Source organism: Grammomys surdaster, unplaced genomic scaffold, assembly GCF_004785775.1.
Source record: "Grammomys surdaster isolate TR1022 unplaced genomic scaffold, NIH_TR_1.0 129, whole genome shotgun sequence".
Lineage (NCBI taxonomy): Eukaryota > Metazoa > Chordata > Mammalia > Rodentia > Muridae > Grammomys > Grammomys surdaster.
In genome coordinates this window covers 8518864-8543816 of record NW_021604587.1, presented here as the reverse complement: position 1 = coordinate 8543816, position 24953 = coordinate 8518864, and the positions used below count along the sequence as shown (strand labels likewise).

The window sequence follows — 24953 nt, the reverse complement described above, 5'->3', positions numbered from 1 at the left end:
ATTCCTCTAGCAGGCTTGAGGATGTATCTTAGTGGAATCCTTGCCTAGCATTCACAATGACCTGGGTTCAGTCACTAGCACTGAAAAAACTGGGTGTGGTTGGTCTATGTCTATAATCAAATCACAGATCTTAGGAACAGAACTCTGTGATCTGTGACTTCAAGGTAAGCCTAGTCTACACAGAGAAATTATCTCAAAACTAATTAATTAGCAACAAAGTGTGTACGTTAGTGGGCATAAAGGTATTTTACGTATTTACCAGTCTAACAGGCTAGGCATTTTTACTAAGCCAGAGTTTAAATAAATTTTGTTGCTATAGAAAATTAGACTAGCAAAAAATTTACAATTATTTTAAAACCTTCCTTGATATTACTGTTATCATTATTATTTGTATGTTAAAGTATGGATATGGTAATTAGAAGACAACTCTTGGTGAGTCAGTTCTCCTTTCATCATGGGTTCTGGGGATCAAAGTCAGGTCACCAGGTTTGTACAACAAGTGCTTTTATCCAATGAACATCCTGTTAGTCCTTCAAATGTATATCTATGCACATACATGTATACAGTTCTATGCGTATACTATGCTATGCAGTCAGTTTGGGGATCTTAAGTTTTCCCCAGACATAGTTCTGTTAACCACTCAATAAAAGAATTAGCAAATACCTTCTGGTGCTTCTTCCACATCCTCTTCATCCTCACTAGAGGAAGCCAAGTAGGCTTGAAAGTCCATGTCCAAAAGCTCGTCCTTTTTAAACTTTCTGTTAAGTGTTGTGATTCTTTCATGATCAGTCTCATCCCAAGTGATCTCCACCTTGAACCCAAGAATGAAAACAAACCCACACACAACAGCACAAAGACAAACCAGATTTACTAAAGCATACTGTTAACTTTGATTTTCAGTATTAAGTTAAAAAGCATGCTTGGCAAATGGTGGCACATGCCTTTACTCCTAGCACTTGGAGGCAAAGGCCAAGAGGTAGATCTCTGTGAATTTGAGGACAGCCTGGTCTACACTCAGAGTACTAGGCCAGCCAAGGCTACACAGTGAAATCTTGACTCAAAAAAGAAAAAAAAAAAAGTTACAACACACATACAAAAGTCAGACATGAATGGCATGAATTATAAATGGTATCCTATTTGTGGACCAAATCACATGTTTCCACTTGTACTTTCCCCCTAATTCTCAGCTATATGAATGATATCTCATTACTGAGTATAACAAATAGATTAACTGGAGGGAGAAAATATGCTAGAAAAAGTTAATACTATTATGAACCAGTGAGAATATGATTATTCATCTGGAGAACTAAAATGACAGTAGAATCACAGACTACATGAGATTTGTTAAAAGTAACATAATCTCAATAGGTATCATTTCTTAAAAAGGTTAAGAGTCAGTGATGACAAAGGTTTTCAGATCGTATCAAGTAAGTTCACCGAAAATATGACTGAGGGAGACTAGCTCCTACCGTCTCCTCCAGTGGTTCTCAACCTTCCTAATGCTACAACCCTTTAATATAGTTCCTCACGTTGTAGTGATTCATAACCGTAAAATTATTCTTGTTGTGACTCCATAACTGTAATTTGCTACTGTTATGAATTATAAAGTAAATATTATCTGTGTTTTCTGATGGTCTTAGGTGACCCCTGTGAAAGGGTCATTTGATCCCCCAAAGGAGTCACAACTCATAGGTTGAGAAGCACTGCTCTATTCAACACACAGAAATCTATTTGCTAAAGAGTCCTAGGAGAGATTTTATAACACAATGTGTTCCAGTCCTTGTTTTTTCTGTTTAGTCCAATTTCTCCCTATTAGACAACAAGTTAGGTACTAATTAATCAAAGAGCCTTAAAAAAATCCTTATCATTCACTCAGAAGTTTTAGCTATTCACAGGATTCAGAGTTACCCCTACTCTGATAACTAATTCTGTGCTGATAAGGGCCAAATGGTTGCTGTAAGTGGAACAGATATTAGTGATACAGACTGGATGCAGGATCTACAGACTAGCTGGTTAGACATGCTGCCTATTTTAAGTACTTAAGTATTGAAAATAGCACGATGTGGTTGGATCTTTTAGAATTCACTTACTCTAGGGTTTTACTATACTTTTTAAGTAATCAATATCAGAATATCCTACCACAGCACAGCATGTAGGAGATGTGGTAGCTTTCTGACATCAGCTTTCTCTATGACATGGGAAAGGCAGCGAAGCCAGTATACTGTATAGAGTATCACTGCAGGCAAAGATTTAGAGTGAGAGAAAGAAAAGCATCTAGCTAAGCAAAAAATTTTTGCAATACACAGAAATCTGCTTGTTTTTAGTATGAAAACTAATAACTGGTAATCACTACTAGTGATAGTAATAGTCCTGAATTATTCTACTTCTGTTGTTTATAAAACTTTTGAAAATCACACCTGCATAAAAATGTGGTCCTATTCCAAATGGTTAATAGGTTTTTGTAGCTGTCATTTGAGGTAAAGCTATGTCCTTCCTTTATTCCCTAGAATCTTAATAACTAACAACTATTACAAAAAATTCTAAGCTAAAACCCAGGGACTCCACATGTACTAGATAAGTGTTCTACCACTGAAGTACACATTCTGGGGCCCACAGGCTTAAAGACAAAAGGATACTCTGAAAAACATATGCAAACAGTATAGTATCCACTGCACAAACACTCAGAATACTATTTAATTCTAAAGCTACTAGAAGCAAGAGTTTAACTATACATTTAATTTTTCTTTTTTAAAAAATTCAGGGTCTCGTGTATTCTACACTGTGACTCTTGAGCTCCTGGTACCCTTGTTCAATTTACCAAGTGCTGGGATTATAGGCATGTGCCACCATGCTTGGCCCATATATACATTTTTAAAAGTTAAGAAAGAAATACCGTTGATGTTCCCATTGCAGCAGATGTGAAATACTTTGGTTTATATGCTGTTAGATCAACTTCTGAGGCCACATCCTTGGGCTCATCATCAAAGGTAATATCATCTGGTATAAATCTAAAAAAAAAAAGAAAAAAAAAAGGAAAAAAAAAGAAAAAATTATTTAAACATAAAAAGTAGTGATTACCAGGGTTTAGAATTTCTAATTAATAATAGTTTATATACTATATAAGTTTCTATACAAATGTAATAGCACAATATCTCTGAAATTTATAAAGTATAAATCTGAAATTTCATGAAATTTAAGAGAACTATATATTAATTAGACTTTGCGTTAGGAACTACAAGTTAATGTAAGCCAGTTTCCAAAAACCTAGATGTAATATATATCATCATTGGCTCACTGCAGAGACCTAAGACCAATACTGGATAAGCAGTCTCAATATAATACAGAGTATCATAAATGTGAAAGGTCACTGAAAATAAAGAAAAGCTTAAAGGCTGATTAAGAATAATATCTCATTTCACAAATAACTAGCCTTTGCATGTACATCAGCCATAGTGACTGACGAGTTTTAGATATCAGGCCATGGAATGTGGGATGGAAAGTAGAGGTAAATAAAATCTATAGTTATTATAATCAGGTTTTATAATTTACATGGGAGAATACTACCACACACACATAAAATGCATCTACTATATATTTCATAAAGAACTACTGGGAGGGGTATTGGAGAAATGGCTTAGCAGTTAAGAACACCAATTGGCTTGCGCAGAGGACCCAGGCTTGATTCCTAGCACCTACCTGGTGGCTTACAATTACCTGCAACTCCAATTCCTGGAGATCTCACACACATAAAATAAAAATTAATAAATCTTAAAAAGAATTTTTGAAAGAATTATGATTTCAAGGATATACATTATGAAAATAGCTTATAAGTTATTCTTGTCAACTATTATTAGCTTTCTCTTACTCATTTTCTAGAATGCAAGAAAGTATTGCTCATTCAAATATTTGAGTGCTTCTGATCTTGACGTATTGTAAGATTCAGGTTTTTTTTTTTTAATTTATTTATGAGTACACTGTAGCTGTCTTCAGACACACCAGAAGAGGGCATCAAATCTCATTACAGATGGTTGTGAGCCACCATGTGGTTGCTGGGATTTGAACTCAGGACCTCTGGAAGAGCAGTCAGTGCTCTTAACCACTGAGCCATCTCTCCAGCCCCGTAAGATTCAGTTTTTAAGAGATGAACTGAATTACCTTAGGTCTATGAAAGAACAACTGCTTTCAAATTCCAGGCCATCACAATCTTCATAAATCTTACTTGCTGTTTCAGGAGAATCACACTCTACTACCGCATAATAGTATTTCAATCGTTTGAACTGGTAGTCTCTTAGCTTCTCTCTAGAGGCCCTAATGGGGAAAAACTAAATCAAAAATATGTATACAATCATCTGTAACTCCAGCTCCAGAGGACCAATCCCTCTGGCCTCAAAAGGTACGTGCACTTATGCATACAACTCCCCATACAGATATATACATAGAATTAATAAAGATAAAGCTTTAAAATATGCTTCTGAAACATCAGCTCTAATGCCTCATCTTGAAAAATGTTTGCTCTAGAAACAATTTTTGTGTTCACCTGTTTGTGTATCTGTAGGCATGTGTGCTACAGTGTATATATGGAAGTCAGACAAAACCTTTTTCAAGAGGCAGCTTTTTCTTTCTACTATGTGGGTTCTAGAGATTGAATTCAGGTCCTTAGATTGTCAGACTAGATGAAAAGTACCTTAAGTCATTAGTCCATCCTGCTGGCTCATGATCTCAACTTTATAAGCTTAATTTCATGTAACTATAATCTGTTCCTTAAAGGTCTTTCTCTGCTACTTTTGTTACAATCCAGTTAATCATCATTTTTATTAAGTGCACATATAGCTCCACCTAGTGGTTTACAACTACTTAAGTTGTTTTCTAACAAAAATTCTCTTTCTACTTAACTCAATTAAGAAAAAAAAACAAAACTAATTCACAGCAATAATACAATCGTGAACTATTTTTCCAATATTGCAATCATTATGTCCAAGCATACACACAAAATGTTGGCGTAATGTACTGCCAACTGTGATCACTTATCAAGCTGTCCTAAGTGTGTTAGGACAATTAAGTGCAAACTTCAGTCCTATTAAGGTAATAGGATTATGAATGAAGGACATGACTTTATTATGGTTAGTTTTCTATTCTACAATGACTCAGTACCAGTCCTTTTCAGGGGCATCCTCAGGAATACTCAGTAACTCTACTGGTCCTTGAACTTGCTCTTCCTTCATCCTCTCCTTTCCAAACTCCGAAGGATATATCTGAACACAAAAAATAAGACTGATATTATTATTCATTCATTCTTTTTCATATAATATGCAGACCTATCAAAACTAAGACACCAAAAGTCATGACTCAGCTCAATAAAACAACTCATTTCAAACTCACTGCAGGAAAGCAAAACTCATTTCTAACTACATGAGATAATGCATCCTTTAAAATAAATAATTTAGGAGAGAGATGGAGACAAAAACAGATGTGGACTGAAACAGAGCAGAACATCTTCAATAACAATCTCCACTTCATCTCCAGAATCCATGGTGGAAGAAAATAATCTACTTTTAAAAGGGGTCCTCTAACTTCCATAGAGAGATGTGTACACATGCACAAAGCTAAAATATAAAAGGAAAGAATTAAAAAGTTATAAAAATTGCTTCGCCTCTTTTACTGTCTGTTACACACCAGTTTCATACTCAATTGCATCATACAATTTTCAGATTAATAAAATATTTTTTAGGAGGAAATTAAGTCAGCATAATTAGAAACAAAGTAAGATTTAAGTTAAAACACCTAGAAATATTTACTTTAAATGAAATTAATTCTCACCTTCACAGAAAATACAACTCCTCCTTTGGGCTTAAATGAGTTGAACAGAGCCAGCAGATCTTTTGCCTTTAATCTATCCCAGTCCATGTTGCAAACTGCTAGTCTGTGTGTAATCTGAAAAAGTTGAAGTATTAGTAAATATCACAGAATCTTTATCATTTCTTTCTTTCTCCCTTCCTCTTGCTTTAAAGACAGGATCTCACTATGTAGCTCTAGGGTTGTCCTGAAACCCACTGCGTAGACCAGGCTGGCCTGAACTCACAGAGATCCATCTGCTTCAGGTTCCTAAGTGCTGGGATCTATATAATTTTCAATGCTTGAAAAACCAGAGATTTGGCCGGGCGGTGGTGGCGCATGCCTTTAATCCCAGCACTTGGGAGGCAGAGACAGGCGGATTTCTGAGTTCGAGGCCAGCCTGGTCTACAGAGTGAGTTCCAGAACAGCCAGAGCTACACAGAGAAACCCTGTCTCGAAAAACCAAAAAAACAAAAAACAAAAAACAAAACCAGAGATTAACAATGAACTATCTTCTTTCTCTCATTCTAAAATCTATGTTATTTGGCTGATTTAACATGCAAAGAGAGTGTGAGGCAAACAACAGTAAATCCACAACAGATAAGCACTATCACTAAACTGGGTTTTTGGAATTCTTGAACCAGGGTAAGAGCACGAATTGAAGCTTTAACCACAGCAGCTTTTAAAGATAGTCTATCAGTGTGGAGAGGGGAAACAGGTTGCCCTAGACCATTTCCTTATTGTACAGTAAGAACATAAATATAAACAGCTAGCAAAAACAAGTTTAAAACTTTCATGTATTTTAAATTCCTTCTGTAGAGATTCTTGCTGAGCATGATGGGACATAACTGAAATCCCAGCTCTGCAGAGGAAGAGGCAGGAGGATCACAAGTTCAACCTTTCACAGAAAGGTTCTGTCTCAAAAGGCCTTTGACAAAGATCAACCTAAATTCATTACAAAACCCCTAAAGAAACTAAGAATAGAAGGAACAATTCTCAACATAATAAAGTCTATATATGACAAATGTATACCCAACATTATAATAAATGGGGAAAAATTAAAAGCACTTCCTCTAAAGTCAGGAAGGAGATAATGGTGTCTAGTTTCTCTACTCTGATTTACAATAGTACTTAAAGCTTAAGTACTTAACTCAACCTGTGGGTCTCCACCCCTTTGGCAAACCCTCCTCTCCAAAAATATTTCCATTATGATTCATAGCAGAAAGCCGGGCGTTGGTGGCGCACGCCTTTAATCCCAGCACTTGGGAGGCAGAGACAGGCGGATTTCTGAGTTCGAGGCCAGCCTGGTCTACTGAGTGAGTTCCCGGACAGCCAGGGCTACACAAAGAAAACCCGTTTCCCAAAAAACCAAAAAAAAAAAAAAACAAAAAAAGATTCATAGCAGAAACAAAATTACAGTTATGAAGTAGCAACAAAAATAATTTTATGATTGGGGATCAAACACAACATGAGGAACTGTATTAAATGGTGTAGCGTTAGGAAGGTTGAGAACCACTGACTTAAGACATACATACAGGAAAGGAAGAAGTCAAATCCCCCATTTTCAACAACATGATCATGTACTTAGAGGTTTTTAAAGGCTCTACCTGAAAACTCTTAGGCCTTGTACCTTGTCTCCTAGAATGTTCTCTACAACTTAGAGTGTGTGTGTGTGTGTGTGTGTGTGTGTGTGTGAGAGAGAGAGAGAGAGAGAGAGAGAGAGAGAAAGAGAGAGAGAGAGAGAGAGAGAGAGGTTGATTCTCTTTATAGCTGAGCACTCAAGCCACTTATTATCAAGATTTGACCAGTGTAAACTTTGTACACTTTGCTACAGCTCATTGTAAAAAGAAGTAGCTGACAAAGCTGACAATTTATGGGAATAAACTAAACTACTTGGAGGCATCCATTTAGCAAAGCAGCTGTAGCTTCCTTGTTAGGGCCTATGACCCAAGAGGAAGTAGACCAGTGGGCGTGGGAAAAAGATCATGGTAGATGGAAGTGACTAAAATAGATCACACACATGTATGAACAAGTCATAACGAATCCGTTATTACATATAATTAATATATGTTCAATAAAAATGTTAAAAAACAGAGATGCAAACAAAAACCAAAAACTCAGATTGCTGGATTGCTGGCTCAGTTCACCAGTGTTTTCTGCATAAGCCTGAGACTTGAGTTCTGATCCCAGCACCCAAATAAAAATGTAAAAGATTGAGTATGCCTATAATCCTAGTGTTAGAGTAAAGCAAGGACAGGAGTGTCCTTCAGACTTGCTGGTCAATCAGTGAGCTCTGACCCTCTCTTAACAATAAGGTGGAAAACAATTGAGGAGACGTCTGATGTCTGCCTGTGACCTACACACATGCATGCATGCACATACACATACATACACACAAACACACCACAAATATAAATTTTAAAAGGCAAAAATAAAAATAAAACTATGACTTTTGCAGAAAAAGGATGGTATTAGAAATTGTGTTAAATGAGATATGCTATTCTAAGAAGATAAATACCAAATACTTTTTTTCATTGGGTTTTAATTTTTTTGTATTTATGTGTATGTGAACTAACATATAATTAATTCAGAGGTTGACACTGATGTTTCTTCCTGAATCACTCTACATGCTATAATTACTATTTTTTTTTTTTTTTTTTTTAAAGACAGGGTTTCTCACTACGTAGCTCTAGCTGTCCTGGAACTTGCTATTAGGCTAGGCTGGCCTAGAACTCAAGAGATCCACTTGCCTCTGCCTCCCAAGTGCTGGGATTGAAGCATGTGTCACTATGCCTGGCTCCATGTTATTTCCTTCCTTATTTATTTTTTTAAAGACAGGGTCTCTCACCAAATCTGGAGCTCACTAGTTGGTTAGACTGGCTGGCCAATGAGCCTTAAAGATCATAATATTTTTGTCTCACTGAAACTCAGGTCCTTATGTTTGCAGAGCAAGCACTTTATGGACTGAACCATCTCTCCAGCCTGCTAAATCCAGATTTATATTTGTGTATCTACATCATGAAACTAGAAAGGGTCCATGAGAGTGGAGGAAGATATTTTACAGGAGGGAGGGAAGAGAGAATGAAGGAGTACATGACATTTAAAAGCAGAAGGGGGAACTATGTGGGGTGACCAATGGGACAAGCAGAGTAGGGCAGGAGGGATGGAGAGGGCCAATGGAAGGAGGATGAGTAGGAACAACATCCTGGCATATATGTGTGAAAGTGATGTGGCAAAATACACAACTTTACATGGTCAATTTTTTTTTGTGCTAGTATTGAATTTAAAGGCTTACACATGCCAGGTTGCTGTACCACTGAGTTTATCTCGAGTCCTCAAGAAATTTTAATCTTAATCATGATTATCACAGGGTCTGATGATATGGCAATGGTAGAGATCTTCAGTGGCAGACAGGAGGTCCTGGGTTCAATCCACAACAAACGATCCTCACAAACATTCACCAATAAAGCTTTTCTCACTTATTTTTTAATGGTTCCTTTTTGTTTAGTTTTCTTTTCTGAGACAGGATTTCATTGAGCAGGTTTATACTCCAGGCCAACGACCCTGAACTTACAACAACCTTCCTGCTTCCTAAGTGATGCTACTCTAGGTGTATGCCACTATGCCCCGCTTTAGCCCACCCATGCTAGCTGAGAATTCCAGCACTGAACTAGCCCTCTAGTTCCTTTCTACTTAATTTAATGACATCAATCCCATCAACCACAAAAGCTAATTGTGATATTATTCACAAACAATCTTATTGCAGATGTTACCTCATCAGCCCGAGGAGCATCTTTATCTAATTCTCTCCAAGCATGTTCAAAACCAGGTTCTTCTGGAAATAAATCTGCCAAATCATCTTCGTCTTCAGAACTAGTTTCTACATTTCCTTTACCCCTTGCAAGATCAGGACCACTGTCACTTTCATCCTCCTCCTCACTATCTTCCTCTTCTTCTTCATCCTCATCTTCATCGGCTGAGGTTCTATCGTCACTTGTGATTTCATCTTCAGACTCCTCATCACTTCCTAGTCCACTAGCACCGTCTGAATCTTCCTCCAGGGCATCTTTGTCAAGCATTCTACCATCATTGTCTTTTGGAGCCAATAGAGCATATTGCGGGAAGAAGGAGACATAGAAATTAAATACCAATTATTGACATTAGATCTAGTAAAAACATAACTTTTACAGAACAGAGAAAAGGAATATAAGTTTAGTAAAGTTCATGCTATACCAAGTTATTTAAGTGAAATAATAACATATAAGATGATATAAGTAGGTTTATATACACATTTAGTATTTGTGGAATACTTGCTTTGTGCTGTCTAATACATAATCATTGGCCAAAAAAAGGATTATCAATGTTTTCAATTAATTTCCAGTTGATGACTAGGTGACAAGTATTAAAATAAATAATCAAATCAATATACCAACAATGAAACTACTCTAAAAGCACTAAGTTTCCAAGAGTGTGGTTACTCAGCAGCTAACTAAAGGATGAAACCAAAGTGAAAAAAAACTGAAGGAAATTTGTTCCAAGCAGTAGGAAATGCATCTGTAAAGATCTGTCAATTACAAAAAAGTAGCAATCATGTGTGAGTTGTGGCCAGCAAGGAATCAAGTAACCACAGGTCCGAGGAGTTAACAAGGAAGTATAATGGAGGAGATTGGCTTTGCCACTGCTCCATTTCCAATGGAGGACACTACGAGATTAGCACATTGAAGATGTCATCTGAACTACACCACAAAAAACTGGAGGAGTCATGTGGGTAGGAATAATAAAAACAGGACACTACAGTCCTCTAGACATGAAGTGAAGGTAGTATAAAGCTTATGGCAGTAGCAAAGCAAAAAGCTTTAGTAAACTCAGATGCTACAGTGACAGGGGCATTTGATATGGGGAACAGGGGTTTTAGAATAGTCAATGTGTCCCACCTTCCTGACTTACTGACACAGTTAGCTGGTTAGATATGCAACACTGGAAAATAACTAACTCGATGAAGAGACTTTATTTCAGATGAGTTCTGGATATCTGAATTCAAAGCACCTTCAAGGTTAATGGCAGTGTTTGCCTAACATGCCAAAGCACTGTGTTTGATCCATAGAACCACAAAACAAAGTGCCTGAGTCATTTAACAGAAAACATCAATAAGGCTGTTTACTGTAAGAGATAGGCTCAGTAAAGTGTGGGCTGGAGATAAAATTTCTAACTATTCATACATAATGGAGAAAAGAAGTTGCATTATGAATGAGATCATTAAATAGAAATAGTACAAATTTTTCTGCTAACTCTTATATCACTGTTTGCTACATACCAAGATGTTTTGCTGAAGTAGGATTTAACTTTTCTTTCACAAATCTGGAAGGGCTCATATTCCACTTCTAAAAGCAATCACCTCTGCATGTGTAAATAGCTTATACACTATGTTTAAGCTGGTGTTACTATTTCGGCTTACTCAAGAGATTATAAGTTTAAAGCATGAAAAGTAAATTTTAAATCTTAAGATGAAGAATGTAATTTGTTTTTATTTTAATCTTGTTTTTATATTTATTCATTAATCAAATACTTATTGCCTACAATGTATAAAACATTGAACAAGGGAAAGGCAAAAGAAGGAATTTGTAAGATTTAATGCCTTGGATGGGCTCATAAACAAAGAGAAATTATTGATAATGAATCTATGACTTAATGTGCCATATTAAAGCATTAAAACATGTCTATAGGAAGGCAGGTGCTATAGGCCAGTAGTTATGACCATTTGCTACTCTTGCAGAGGATCTGGGTTTGATTCTCAATACACATGGTTTACATTTGTGACTTCAGTTCCAACAAACCCAATGCCTATTTCTTTGACCTGCATAGTACACATACAAATATGAAAAAAGCTTTTAAAAAATTTTTGTTTGCATGCCTGTGTATGATGTCCTTGTGCATGGGGCGTGGGGAGGAGGCATACATGCCATCGTGCATGTGTGAAAGTCAGGACAATCTCATAGTTCTCTCTCCTCCCTCATATACATGGATTTTGAGAATTAAACTCATGACGCAGGGTTTGAGCTGCAAGAACCTTTATCTGCTGAGCCATCATGCTTGCTTTTAATTTAAAACAGGGTTTCATGTAGACCATGCTGGCCTTGAGATCTATGTGATCTAGAGAATGACCTAGAACTCCTGATCCTTGTGACTCATATTCCAAGTACTGGGATTATAGACATTTATCAGCATGTCAGGACGCATGGAGAAATTTATGAAAGACCTTGCAGATACTATTTGGCTTAAAACTACAAACCTCTTCAAGACTTTACTGTCTAACAGAGTGGGACCACTAATCTTTCTAAACATATCCAATCCTAAATTTGCTCAAAAAGTTCTATGCTCCTCAAACTTAATCCCCTCTCTCCTTCCAATCCCAATAAAAATAATGTATTCCTTAGGAATTTTTCTCTGATTACATTTGAGTGACTACTTCTGAATTTTTTCAATTTCATTTATGCTCCCTTCTTTTTTTTTTTTTTTTTGGTTTTTCGAGACAGGGTTTCTCTGTGGAGCCCTGGCTGTCCTGGAACTCACTCTGTAGACCAGGCTGGCCTCGAACTCAGAAATCCACCTGCCTCTGCCTCCCAAGTGCTGGGATTAAAGGCGTGCGCCACCACCGCCCGGCTTTATGCTCCCTTCTATAACAATATTTTGTAGTACAGTTTTGACTTTTTCTACCTTAGATCTATGCCATCCAACATTGTAGTTAACAGTCAAAAACATAAATTTGTTATCATTAATTACATAGGGATGAAATTTGTATATAGTGGATATAAAAAAAATTTCATCTGCTTATTTTGTTTTAATGCCACTACTAGGAAATCTATCACTATGTATTTCTAGTGGATGGCATCACTAGACCAAGGTTGTCACAGAGTTTAGTAGGCTACCTAAAGGCATCTACAAAAGGGAAAGAAGAGTTGAAACCAAATCTAACTCCATTCAAGTCATGAGCTCTGGGGTGTTGTGCTTACTCAAGGGAAATCAATGTGTTGCTTCACTAAAAAGTGCCATCCTCTCACCAAACAATGAACCCCAGAGAGAACTCTGTATTTGTGTGTTCAGAGAACATGCAATTTTCTAACTTGCACAAAGGCATCATATAAGCTGACAATAACCCTAAATGAGGTAACCATGACTTACAGCAGTTGTCACTCAGTAGCTGAATGAACTAATGAGTACCCAACTCTACTTTCCTTCTTCAATCGCATCTCTTCTTAGACAATAACATATAGCAGCTCTCGGCATTGCTCACCACAAACCAAAATAGTTCAACCAAGCTTTCATGTTTGTCTTTTGGTACCAAAAGAGGAGAAAATCATTGCATATTTTTCTTTCATAACTTTATATTTTAAAATAAACACTTGACTTTTCTCAACATACTATAAAAACACTGTTTACTTTTTAAAAAGATCACAGTAAAATAGTATAATACAAAGGAATCAGTACTGCCAACCAACCTGATTGCTTTTCTCTTTTTGACTTAGAACAACTGACTGTTGAAGATTCCATTTCAGAGGTACTGGAATCTTTGGTCCTTAGTTTTCCTTTGGGCATAGCTTCTACACTGTGGTCAGTGGTACTCCTTTTCATTTTTGTACTTTGTAGAAATTCTTCACTATTCTTCTTGGGACTTATTTCTGAATCTATCTTCTGAGATTTATGTGAGTTTTTTGTTTTCTGAATTCTTTCAAAATTATTTAAGTCATTTTTATTTACAGAATCCTTTTGGTCAGTTTTCTTGGTTTCTTTCTTTTCCTCTTCAATCAGCGTTTTTGACTTTGCTTCTTTTTTGGTCTGCTTTTTTTTCTGCTTTACTTTCGTTTGATTGAGTACTTTGCTTTCCTCATCAGAGAGATCAGAATCGGAGTCTGAAAGGTCGTAGAAGCGCTTCAAGTCTTCTGTAGTGCTGTGGCTGATAGGACGCCCTCTTTTATCAACAGCATAGTTCAATTTAAACTTTTTGTCATGAAACATGGCTCGAAACCTCTTGTCAATTTTGACTTTTCGTTCCTTTTCTGGCATTTCCCAAAATCTGGGATCCTTTGAAACACGCCTGAACCGTTGGTCATCCATTATTTCTTGTTTGGATGACATTTTTAAAGTCTTAATGAAGAAATATCCAGAGAAACCAAATACTAAAAATAAATAAATAAATATTACAATGATGAATGGTTAATAATTAAAATAATTTTTAAAACATCTGTTCATTGTGTATGTATGTATTCTCTCTCTCTCTCTCTCTCTCTCTCTCTCTCTCTCTCTAAATGTACAAAATTAAGACAACTTAATTTCACCTACTCAAACTATTCTGGGTCAGATATAAAAAAGAAAGACATAGCAAAATATAACCCTTCCATTACAGATCGCTTGAAATAAACTTGTAAACCAAACAGAATCCTAGGGCTTGGGGGAGGGCAATGTTTAGTAGCTGACTGCCCTCAGAAATTTTTGTATTTCTAGCTTGTACTTGCCATTAATTAAAAGATTATTCTTGGTACATAGAGTCACATATGTAAAACCAAGATTCTGAAGGCAGAGTCATGATTATGAGTTTGAGGCCAGATCTTATATAGTTACATAGGGAATTGGAGGTCAGTCGGGGTTACATAATGAGACTGCTTTAAGAAACCAAAGGTAGGGGAGAAGGCTGAATCAGTAAAGTGCTTGCTGCAAAGTGCATGTAGATTTAAACACACAAAAAATTCTGAATGCCTATAATCCCAGTGCTGGGCAGTTGGGGCAGGCAGACACAGGAGGATCCCTAATTAACCAACTTAGCTTACTTGAAGAGCTTCAGGTTCCAATGAGAGGTCCTGTCTCAAGGAAAAAAATAAGTGGAGAGCAATTGAGGGAGACTCCAGCCATCACCTCTGGCTCCATATATAAGTACCCTTCCAACCACAGGAACATACAAGTACATGGGCATGTGGGGTGGTGTGAGCATCTACATATGCAACAGACACATGCAGACAAAACCAAAAGATTCCGAAATCTCAGATGGTCTAATTGGGTTTTCATAGTCTAGTTTCATTCTCTTTGCTAATCTTTATTTCATATTTGTAACAGCTTTTGGTTCTACAACTCGATCTCCTAACTAATACTCATAACTAATGAAGAGTATTTAAAAAAAAAAAAGAGTCAAACCAGATTTACCTTAGTGCTATTTCTGTGAATCCTACCTTCGGTTAAGACTCAAATTACAGTTAACAAATGTCACGTTCTTCTTAATAAAATTTTCCATGTGTATGGGTGTTACGTCTGTATATCTACTCTGTGCCTGGTGCCCATGAATGCCTGAAGAGGGCTTCTGATGCCCTGGAACTGGTTTTACTGACTGGACAGTAGTCAGCCATCAAGTGGATGCTGGGAAATTGAACCTATGTCCACTGGAAGACCAGCAGTTAGTGCTCTTAAGAACTAAGCCATCTATTAAGTCCCAAATGTCATTTTTTTTTCTTTTTGTTTTTTCGAGACAGGGTTTCTCTGTGTAGTCCTGGCTGTCCTGGAACTCACTCTGTAGACCAGGCTGGCCTCGAACTCAGAAATCCACCTACCTTTGCCTCCCAAGTGCTGGGGTTAAAGGCGTGCGCCACCACCGCCCGGACCAAATGTCACTTTTTAAATGATTTTATTCTCGAAGTGACTAAGGTCTCGATAGGCTATAAACACATATAAAAGTTTGTATGCTTAATGTTCCTTTGTAAACAGTCTCTGATGGTTTGATTTCTCCAGATTTCAACTTTGCAAACAAGATAGAAGTCTCTGTAAGAATAAAAGGTGACTGACCAAACAAGACAGTATTTACGCTCCTCACTTCTGCGACAGCAGGCTAGCCTAGCCTTGAACTGCAATCATGTCTGTCTCGGCCTCAATACTAGGAATACAGGTGTGTGCCGTCATCACACAGGCCAGTGTTGCTTTACTTCAGAGTCCTTTACATTTTCATGAGAAAAAAGAAAAACTTCACGGAAGCATATGTAAACTCCAGGCGTACTACAACACTTGGAACAACTTTACGATACAGCTACCACCTCACTCAACTGTAGCGCTTGTAAATGTTGGGAACCCCACGGCAAACATGGGACGTTCAGAGGAGCGAAAGCAACTGGACCTCACGTCAAACACTTCCCCTTATCCCTACAGTCCACCCATCCTCTGGCCTGGGAGCTCCAGGTTACCCGTCCCGAACGATCTTCCCACTTCATAAACTTTCGGGGCAAGTTACTCGGCTGCGTTCTCTCTCTCTCGAGAAGCAGTCCTGAAGAGAAGAATGAGGCCAGAAAGGAACCGAAAAATAGGGGCACTACTCACAAATCCCAAGGCGATCCCGACGAACAACCACAGTCTCCCGCTACTCTTTTCAGATCCCAGTCTGAGTTCACATGGAGCGCACTCCCACAATCCTTTGCGCGACGCTCCGTCGTAACGGCATGCGAGCTAGACCAAACTACTTCAACCTTCCTCCTTGGAACAATTTTGTATCACTACGGTAGTCGTAGTCCCGTTGGCGCATGCGCATAATAGAAACTATGCCCTGTTGTGGCGCCGCGGCTGGAGATGCTGCGACAGGTCGTTCTTTCGCGTCTATGCCCACGGTTTGGAGGGCCAACGGTCTCTGCAGCGAGCGGCGGTCGCAGGGAGATCGCTTCCGGTGTCCCTCCTTCGGGCAGCCCCTCTCCCAGAGCCCTAAACATTTTCGACAGGGAGTTGAAGAGGAAGCAGAAGAATTGGGCCGCCCGGCAGCCCGATCCCATGAAATTTGACTACCTGAAGGAGGAGGTGAGACTGTGGGACCGCGACGGAGGGAGGCGCGGAGCCTGGTAGGACGGACCCGCCCACCCAACGTGTAACCTTGAGAAGCTTCACCTTCCTGAGCTTTTCCGATTATTCTGGAAGGACGAGAGGCTCTTTATAGCATGCCTGGCTGTCATTCATTCGCTTAGCTAAACCCTGCTTGATTTCCAGGGCAGAGCAGGATTTCCACCTTTGCAGATCATTTAGGAGAGAGCGGGAGACACATATAGACAGGGAATGTAATTGCAGCTAAAGTAAGTTGAAGAAAAAGTGAGGTAGTGGCGTTGGTGACTGCGATGGTCAAGAATGGCTGCTATGGCGAAAACTGTGAGAGATTAGTGGAGCCGAGATGGGAGATGGGACGAGTCTCTTAGTCTAAGAGACTCCTAAGGCCGAAAGGATCTTCAATAAGTCCCTGCTTTCTGTTCAAGAAAAGCATCTGGATTAAAACCTGACTGAAGCCTTGTGAGTGTGCAGAAGTAGAATATATTCAGTAAGGTATATGAGAATCATTTTTGAAATAAGCAAAACGTATTGCCATCTGGGATTGTACAAAGTGTGCTGCTCAGTGGAAAGGCTTCGATGTACCTAATACCTTGCCCATCAAGCCCTCAAAACAAAAACAATAATATTCTGAGCTTTCAAATAATAGCCACAACTTGTTTATAAGAGACTAAGTGCAGTGTGTGGATAGTAGACTTCATCCTGGATGACGCCAGTGAAAGCTGGTACTTAGCATACAACTTCTTTTATGCTGTGCTTGGGAAATGGTCGTCTATACTTTTCCACACTTGGTGTTTCCTAATTTGCAAGCACTGGCTATCTTAATTCATGTAATATATACAAGTGTGACCTCGAATTGAGAGAAATCCACCTGCCTCAGCCCCACTCCCCCGGATGTTGATGTTGGTTTTGAGTTTTTGAGACAAGGGTCTTTGTAATATACACTGGCTTGGAACTCATGTCACCGTGTATTCCAGCCTGGCCCAGACTTGTAATAACCCTCCTTCCCGGATAGTAGGACTATAGACGTAAACTGCCACGCCCAGCAGATTGATAATCTTGATTTTGTTAAATTTGCGTCCGTTTGTTTCCAGGGTATTTTATTATGTCCATATTCAGGATTTGTAAAGAAAGTTGCTGTGGAACAATAGAAAATGGGATAGAAGGAAGCCCTTCTGTTCTGAAACATAAACTGAATCTTAGGGGGAAAAGTTACTTTTCTGTTAAACCTACCTGGTGTATTTAACCCGTTGACTCTTGACATCTTTCAGGTTGGAAGTCGGATTGCAGACCGTGTGTATGACATAGCCAGGTAGGAGATGCTATTTCAGTGAGATGCAGTCTCTCTTCCTCCCTGGTCCTTTCTCTCTCGCTTCCCTCTTCTTGTCTATCTTTCTGTCTCTTAGTCTCTCCATCTCTTTTCCCCAAAACAGACTCTTGCTGTAACTCCTAGGCCATTCCTTGAACTGGGCTTGGACAGTTCTCCTTCCTTAGCTTCTTAAGCATCTGAGACTACAGACATGCTCCTCCACTCCTGGCTAAGATCAGCATCTGCTGTTGAATGGCGACTTGATATTAAATGACCTGAGCTTGTTACATAGAGTATTGGCAGGATTAGAGATTTAACTCAGTCTTTTTAGATTTTTGAGATAGAGTCTCATTATGTAGCCCAGGAGGCACCAATCCTGCCTCAGCCTCTAAGTGCTGAGATGATAAGCATGCACAGCCACTCCTGGTTATTCTTTTTTCCTGTCTGGGAAAGCAAATGCCATTTTCTTCATTCTTCATTGTTATCTTTTTTTAAAATTATGAATGTAAAGCCTGTAGCTTTCTTCAAGCCTAAATGGCTGATCTATTTGATTTAGCCTAAATTTAGTATTAGAGAGATTGCTGAAAATATGGAACTAAAAAATGGACTACATGTGAAATTTTAAGATTTATTAAACATAAGTTTAAGTTTTATTAAGATGAGCAATAGAATCTCTTGCCATTTGAGTGAAGGAGAAGCCTATCTAGATTTGTTTTCTAGTTAGTATAGGTGAGACCTGTTGGAGAACCCTGCTATTAAGGTTGCACCCCATCATGTCTGGATAGCTTTCTAAGCTCAGTGCAGAATGGAGGACTCCCTTTCTCAGTGGGGCTTCCTTTTCTCTACCTGGCCTGTTTTGTAGTGTCTCTGAGCACAGATGCCTGACCTTATTTAGAGGATAACTTTGCGAAGAGCTTCCTGCAAACGCTGCATGAATCATGAAGCATGAGTCTCACTCTTTCCCCCTTCCCATATGATAATGAGGTACCGTGTCATCACCAATGGACCCTTTCCACCTCTAAACCTAAGAGCTCTTACATACCCTACCCCTGGATCAATAAAGTAGGGCTATCTCACTGAAGCTTTTTCCTAGGAGCTTTCTGCTTCTGCTCCCCCATCCCAACCCCTCCTCTTCCCCTCCCCAGGAAAAGGAGACCCACAAGACTTTGCCCATTTTATCTTAAGTATTGGTAATAGTAATACAGATTCTACAGGGAATGACTTGAGAAAACATCTTCAATTAAGTAGCATAAAAATCTTGATGGATCTATTGCTCTTGTTTTAGGCATAATGAAAGCTTTACTGATTCAGGCTTGTCACCATGTAATGGAACTACTGCCAAATGATGGCTTTATATTACTGTTACTCTCTGGTATTAGCAAATCACTCCTTTTTGTTAAGTGACATTTGTTGAATTATACTAGATGGGATAGATTTATCACATTTGTCTTTTAAAAGCAGGGAAGATTTCTTTAAATCACAGATTCTCCAGCTATATTTTAGGCACAATTAAAAGGAGTCATAATTGGTAAGTAAAAATACTTCCTTATTATAGATAGGCCTCCATGTTTCATTTTTAATTCTTTTTTTTTTTTTTGGTTTTTCGAGACAGGGTTTTTCTGTGTAGCACTAGCTGTCCTGGAACTCGCTTTGTAGACCAGGCTGGCCTCGGACTCAAAAATCCACCTGCCTCTGCCTCCCAAGTGCTGGGGTTAAAGGCATGCGCCACCACCGCCTGGCTCCATGTTTCATTTTGTCACTAATTCTTTTAACGACGAAAATAGTTTACTATTATCATTTGTAGTGGTATGTAAAGTAAAGCCTTTATGTCTGGCTTTGAGTGAAATGTTTCATCAAAGCCCTTGCTACATTTCCATTAATAAGTAGAGGCTGAGAAATTGTTTGGAGACTGTTTAAACCTTGAAGAACTGTTGTTTCCCTGGGTAGTCTACATTTGGTGTTATGTGAGAAACTGTAGTTCCACAAACCTTGGCCCTAAGGCACTCCTGGCAAACCTGGAGTTCTTACTTTTGATTATGGCTAGCCATGGTCAGAGGGACTGAGATTTGTGTGGCTGTCTGCTCTCTCAGGCAGCAAGGGCTAGCTAACTTTGGTAGTTGGAACCTTTCCCAGCCCCAGTGATTGAGTAAAAGTAACTGGAGTGCGCTAGCAGGGGTCAGTCTTTTCCAAGAAGGCTGAACCTCTCTGCTCTTTGGGAAAATGAAGGCTTAACTTCTTGGTAAGCTTCTCTCTCTACTATGCACCTATGACCAACATCAACCAATAATCATTTGCCTAAATTATAGTTTGTTTGTGATTTGATGAATGAAACATTAAATTTTGATTTTCATTTTGGACTTTACAAATTCTGTGACACAGCCCTTAAGATATTAAAGCCAGGTCCATTAAGACTCTTGTGATTATGACTGAAAAGATAATTTAATTTAAACATTTAGTGGTTGCAATTAAATTATTTAATATGTGTTGATGTTCTGTCTATTATTAAAGTACCTAACAGCCTATATTTTCCATCCCTTGTATCATAAGGAGAGACAAGTAAACACAGAGTAGTTTGTATTATCAGTGATCTGTTTTATTAACTACACAGATTTTAATATAATTTGTGAGAGCTAAGACCTAATTAGTACTCTTAAAATCAGTCAAATAACTCATTTTTTAAAAAACATCTATACTGTCCTAAATATTTCATATGTAGTAAAAGCAATTTGCTGTTTTCTGAAAAATAATTTCTTGTTTTTGATTGTGTGTGTGTGTGTGTACTTTAGTATATGAATGTATAATATGCGCATGCAGGTGCCCACAGAGCATCAGAACCCCTGGAGCTAGAGTTACAGGTAGTTGTGAGCCACCTGATATGGGTGTTGGGAACTGAATCTGGGTCCCCTGCAAAAGCAGCATGTGCTCTTAATCACTGAGCTATCTCTCTGGACCCCAACTTTTTCATTTTATAGATGTGGAAACAGATCCAGGAAGGCTAAATCACTTACAGTCACATGTTAGTAAATTACAGGTCCAAAATTTGAACTCATGTATTTCTAATTTTAAAATTAAAATTCAGTTATTCCTCCTTTATAATTAAGATATAGAACACCAAGTAAAATGTCACTTGTGGTTTTCCATCTATGTATTGGTATTTTATAATTTTGTCATATAATCTTTTATTAATTTTTGTGTGTATGTATGAACATGTGTTGCAGGTATGTGTGTACATATGTACTTTTGCATGTGAAGGCCAGAGGTTGACATTGGATGTCTTGTTTTGTCACTTTTCATTGTATTTTTTTGAGACAGGGTCTCCTACTGCCTGGAGCTTGTTCATTATGCTGGACTGGCAGGCTAGCAAGCCCCAGAGATTCTCCTTTCTCTGCTTCTCTAGCACTGGGGTTATAGGCACAGGCTGTGACACTTAGGCTTAACTTAAGTGGGTGCTGGTGGTTGGACTCAGGACCTTATGCTTGCATGGCAAGCAGTTTATCAACTGGGCCATCTCCCCAACCCAGTTATGGCAACCATTTTTTAAGACAGTCCTTTTTGATCTACTGTCTTTTCTTTATAGAAAACCCATGGCTTCCAGTTGATGTGTTCACCAATTTAGAGGAGCTAGTCTAATATAGATATTCACTCTTCTGGCTCTGGGTTCAAACAAACTGAATCTAAGTGTTGGCTGCTGCTAACATGAGATATTTGAGTTGGGGCGGGAAGATGGCTCAGCAGTTAAGAGGACTGACTGCTCTTCCAGAGGACTTGGGTTCCGTTCTCAGTACCCACATGGAAGCTCACAACCATCTGTAACTTCAGTTCTAAGGCATCTAAAGCCCACTTTTGGTTTTCATGGGCACTAGACATGCATATGGTACACATACATTGCAGTCAACATTGGCATTATTAAAATTATTATGTTCTAGTATATTTGAACCTGTTTCTAGTTGTGGTCCAGCCCTTAGCACACACCTTTAATCCCTCTGGGTAGAATACAGACATGCCCTGAGGACACACCTTTAATCCCAAACAAAGAAGGTAAAGTTAGTTTGTAGAAGGAATCACCCATATTTGAAAATGATGTCTAATTGAGTGGCATAAAATGTGACAAATTAATTGGAGAAAGATTTGACAGAAAAGGATATGCCCCACTCTTCACGAGAAGAGAGAGGAAAGGGAAGCTACTTAAGGGAGAAACAGCACAGGAGGAAGAGAGTGTAGTACAGGAATACTGTTGAGAGGTAGAATTGGAACAACACAGAGAAAAAAAGAAAGACAGTTTTACCAGGAGAGTTTTACAGAGACAATTTGAAGAGAGAACAAGCTAGACACAGGTGAAGACAGAACGAGCAAGAGAATGAGAGTGAGCCAGATTAGAAAAGATTGCTAGAGTTAGTGTGAGGCTAAGCAGAGCAATTCAGAGGCCAAGAGAAAAGGCAAATTGAGTAAGTCAGCTGGGAGAGGAGTTTGGGTCAGAGCTGAGTTGACCCAGCTAGCCAGAGATTAGAAAGAACTAGAAAGGGTGATCTTATCCAGCAGTTAGTCTCAGAGACTGGAAACATTCTAGGCCTAAATTAGATTGGATGAGGGTAGAAGCTTCCAAGAGTAGGCCTAGGTTAGCAGATGGAGGCAGTAAGCCTCAGAGACGACAATTACTCCACGAGAATAAAAGTTACTTTTACAGAGAATTTAAAAAATATATTTTTAAAGAAAAAGAGGATTTTTGAGTTGACTTACTTAGCACTAAACACTTGGAACTTTTTGTACTCCTAAGATTCTAAAATACTTAGGAGTTCTTACCTTGTTTTTTCCTGCGGTGCTAGAGAGTGCAGTAGGGCCTTGCACATGCTGGGCATGCACTCTACCACTGAGCTTTCTGCCAGTTTTTTCCATGTTAATTTACATTTAGCTTGTTTTCAATCTTTGTCAGGATGATTGAATTCAAATGCCTTCATTAAGTGTCTTCTTCAAATCCATTTCCAAACCTTTTTGTCTGTTTTATACTTGAACCCAGGGACTCACATATGCTAGGTAGGAGCTGTACTGCTGAGCTACCTCCCCTGCTCTAAGGCTGGCTGGTTCTTCAGAGTTCAGTATTAGGGCCTTTGGCTTAGTGACTAGATCTGACGGACTCACTCTATGTATTATACCTTCTGCAGATACTACCAGGTAAGGCAGAAAAGGCAAATGATAGAATTTTCTGAAAGGAGTGATTACAAAAATGTTTTTACATAGGTAAATTAGCCCTTGGTTATTTTATGAACTCTATTGCAAAGCTTAGCTTCTACATCTATTTTTTTCCAGAGATTTCCCCCTTGCACTGGACATAGGATGTGGAAGAGGCTACATAGCACAACATTTGAATAAGGTATTTTTATACACTGGTTTAATCAACTGTGAGAAATAAAATTGATTAATTGGGTGTGTGCATGTGTAAGCATCCGTGCAACAGTGTGCTCTCTCTCTCCCTCCCTCTCCCTCCCTTTCCTTCCTTCCTCCTCCCCTCCTCCTCTTCCTCCTCCCTCTCTCTCTCTCTCTCTCTCTCTCTCTCTCTCTCTCTCTCTCTGTGTGTGTGTGTGTGTGTGTGTGTGTGTGTGTAGGTACATGGGTATGTGTATGCCTGTGTACATGGAGGTCAGCCTTGGTGTTGGTAAGTAGGAATGCCAGTGAGTCTTGGGAGCTGCCTGTCTTTCTACTAGTTTCCTAGCATTAGAAGCACCACCATGCTGAGATTTTCTTTTCCTTCCTTCCTTCCTTCCTTCCTTCCTTCCTTCCTTCCTTCCTTCCTTCCTTTCTGTTTGTTTTTTGTTTTTTGTTTTTCGAGACAGGGTTTCTCTGTATAGCCCTGGCTGTCCTGGAACTCACTCTGTAGACCAGGCTGACCTCAAACTCAGAAATCCTCCTGCCTCTGTCTCCCAAGCCTGATGAGCTTTTCTTTTTTAATGTGGTTTCAGGGATTGCAACTCAGATCCTAGTGCTTTGAAGTCAAGATAACTGAATCATCTCTCATCCCCCAACTTAGTTAATTTTAAGAAAAGACTTTTGTGATCAGTTTAGTTGAATGATACTTAGGTTGTGATTATATTAAAATTGCTAAACACTGATTGCTCTTGATAATTTATTTAAACCTTACCATATTGGCTTAACTACCTAATTGCTGGTGTAGCTTCCACCTAGGTCTCCCTGCTTCTGTCTTTGTCCAACAGCATGTTCTATAGAGTGATCCTTTTGAAGTATAAATTGTCATTCTTCATCATCTCAGAACTGTTGGATTCTCTTCTAATTCAGTCATAGTCATGTGTCTTTCATGTGTATGTATGTGTGTGAGCACATGCCTGTCACAACACACATGTGGAGATCAGAGAATATTTTTAGAAAGTTGATCATATCTGTCTACCATGTCAGTTCTGGTGACTGGCGTCTATTCACTGAACCATCTCAACAATCTTTTGTGACTAACTTTCTAAACTAATGCCCCTGCTTTTGATGACAAATAGCTTTTTATGGTGCCATAGCAATTATTAGTACATGGTATATGTTAGTTTCTTTTGTGTCTGTCTTTTTGTACTGGACTTGCTTGTTTATGAAAATCCTAGTTCTGTAACCCTCAATGAATAATCATTGCATTAGTAGTGTATAAATAGTAAGGTAACTTTAACTGAGTTGGGGTATAACTCAGTGATAGAACACTTCCCTATTGCAAGCTTTCCTACACATCTCCCCCCCCCCCCCGGCGCTGCCTCTGCTGCCCCTGACCCTGCCTCTGCCTCTGCGTAGACTAGGCTGGCCCCGAACTCTCGGAGATCCACCTGCCTCTGTCTCTGCCTCCTCTGCCTCTGTCTCTGCCTCCTCTGCCTCCTCTGCCTCTGTCTCTGCCTCTCTGCCTCTCTCCCTCTGCCCCTCTCTGCCCCTCTCTGCCCCTCTCTGCCCCTCTCTGCCCCTCTCTGCCCCTCTCTGCCCCTCTCTGCCCCTCTCT

At 38.9% G+C, this 24953-nt stretch overlaps 2 protein-coding genes across 3 annotated transcripts in view; one reads left to right on the top strand and one right to left on the bottom strand.

The window, feature by feature from the left end:
* The window catches only part of Esf1 (ESF1 nucleolar pre-rRNA processing protein homolog), a 58337-nt gene extending 42066 nt beyond the window's left edge, over nucleotides 1–16271 (bottom strand). Inside the window, exons 1-8 of the mRNA XM_028755295.1 lie at nucleotides 16183–16271; nucleotides 13329–14006; nucleotides 9606–9925; nucleotides 5818–5931; nucleotides 5152–5252; nucleotides 4156–4308; nucleotides 2894–3008; nucleotides 664–811 (exon numbers count right to left, since the gene is read on the bottom strand). Of these exons, the coding sequence (XP_028611128.1) occupies nucleotides 664–811; nucleotides 2894–3008; nucleotides 4156–4308; nucleotides 5152–5252; nucleotides 5818–5931; nucleotides 9606–9925; nucleotides 13329–13965 (1588 nt within the window). The 5' untranslated portion in view covers nucleotides 13966–14006; nucleotides 16183–16271. The remainder of the gene's footprint in view (nucleotides 1–663; nucleotides 812–2893; nucleotides 3009–4155; nucleotides 4309–5151; nucleotides 5253–5817; nucleotides 5932–9605; nucleotides 9926–13328; nucleotides 14007–16182) is intronic.
* Nucleotides 16272–16362: 91 nt separating this feature from the next.
* Nucleotides 16363–24953, top strand: part of Ndufaf5 (NADH:ubiquinone oxidoreductase complex assembly factor 5) — a 29916-nt gene continuing 21325 nt past the window's right edge. The window contains exons 1-3 of one of the 2 annotated variants that reach the window (XM_028756267.1): nucleotides 16363–16650; nucleotides 17940–17980; nucleotides 23282–23345. In XM_028756267.1, the coding sequence (XP_028612100.1) occupies nucleotides 16429–16650; nucleotides 17940–17980; nucleotides 23282–23345 (327 nt within the window). In that variant the 5' untranslated portion in view covers nucleotides 16363–16428. The remainder of the gene's footprint in view (nucleotides 16651–17939; nucleotides 17981–23281; nucleotides 23346–24953) is intronic. The other variant, XR_003709864.1, reaches the window with a different exon arrangement.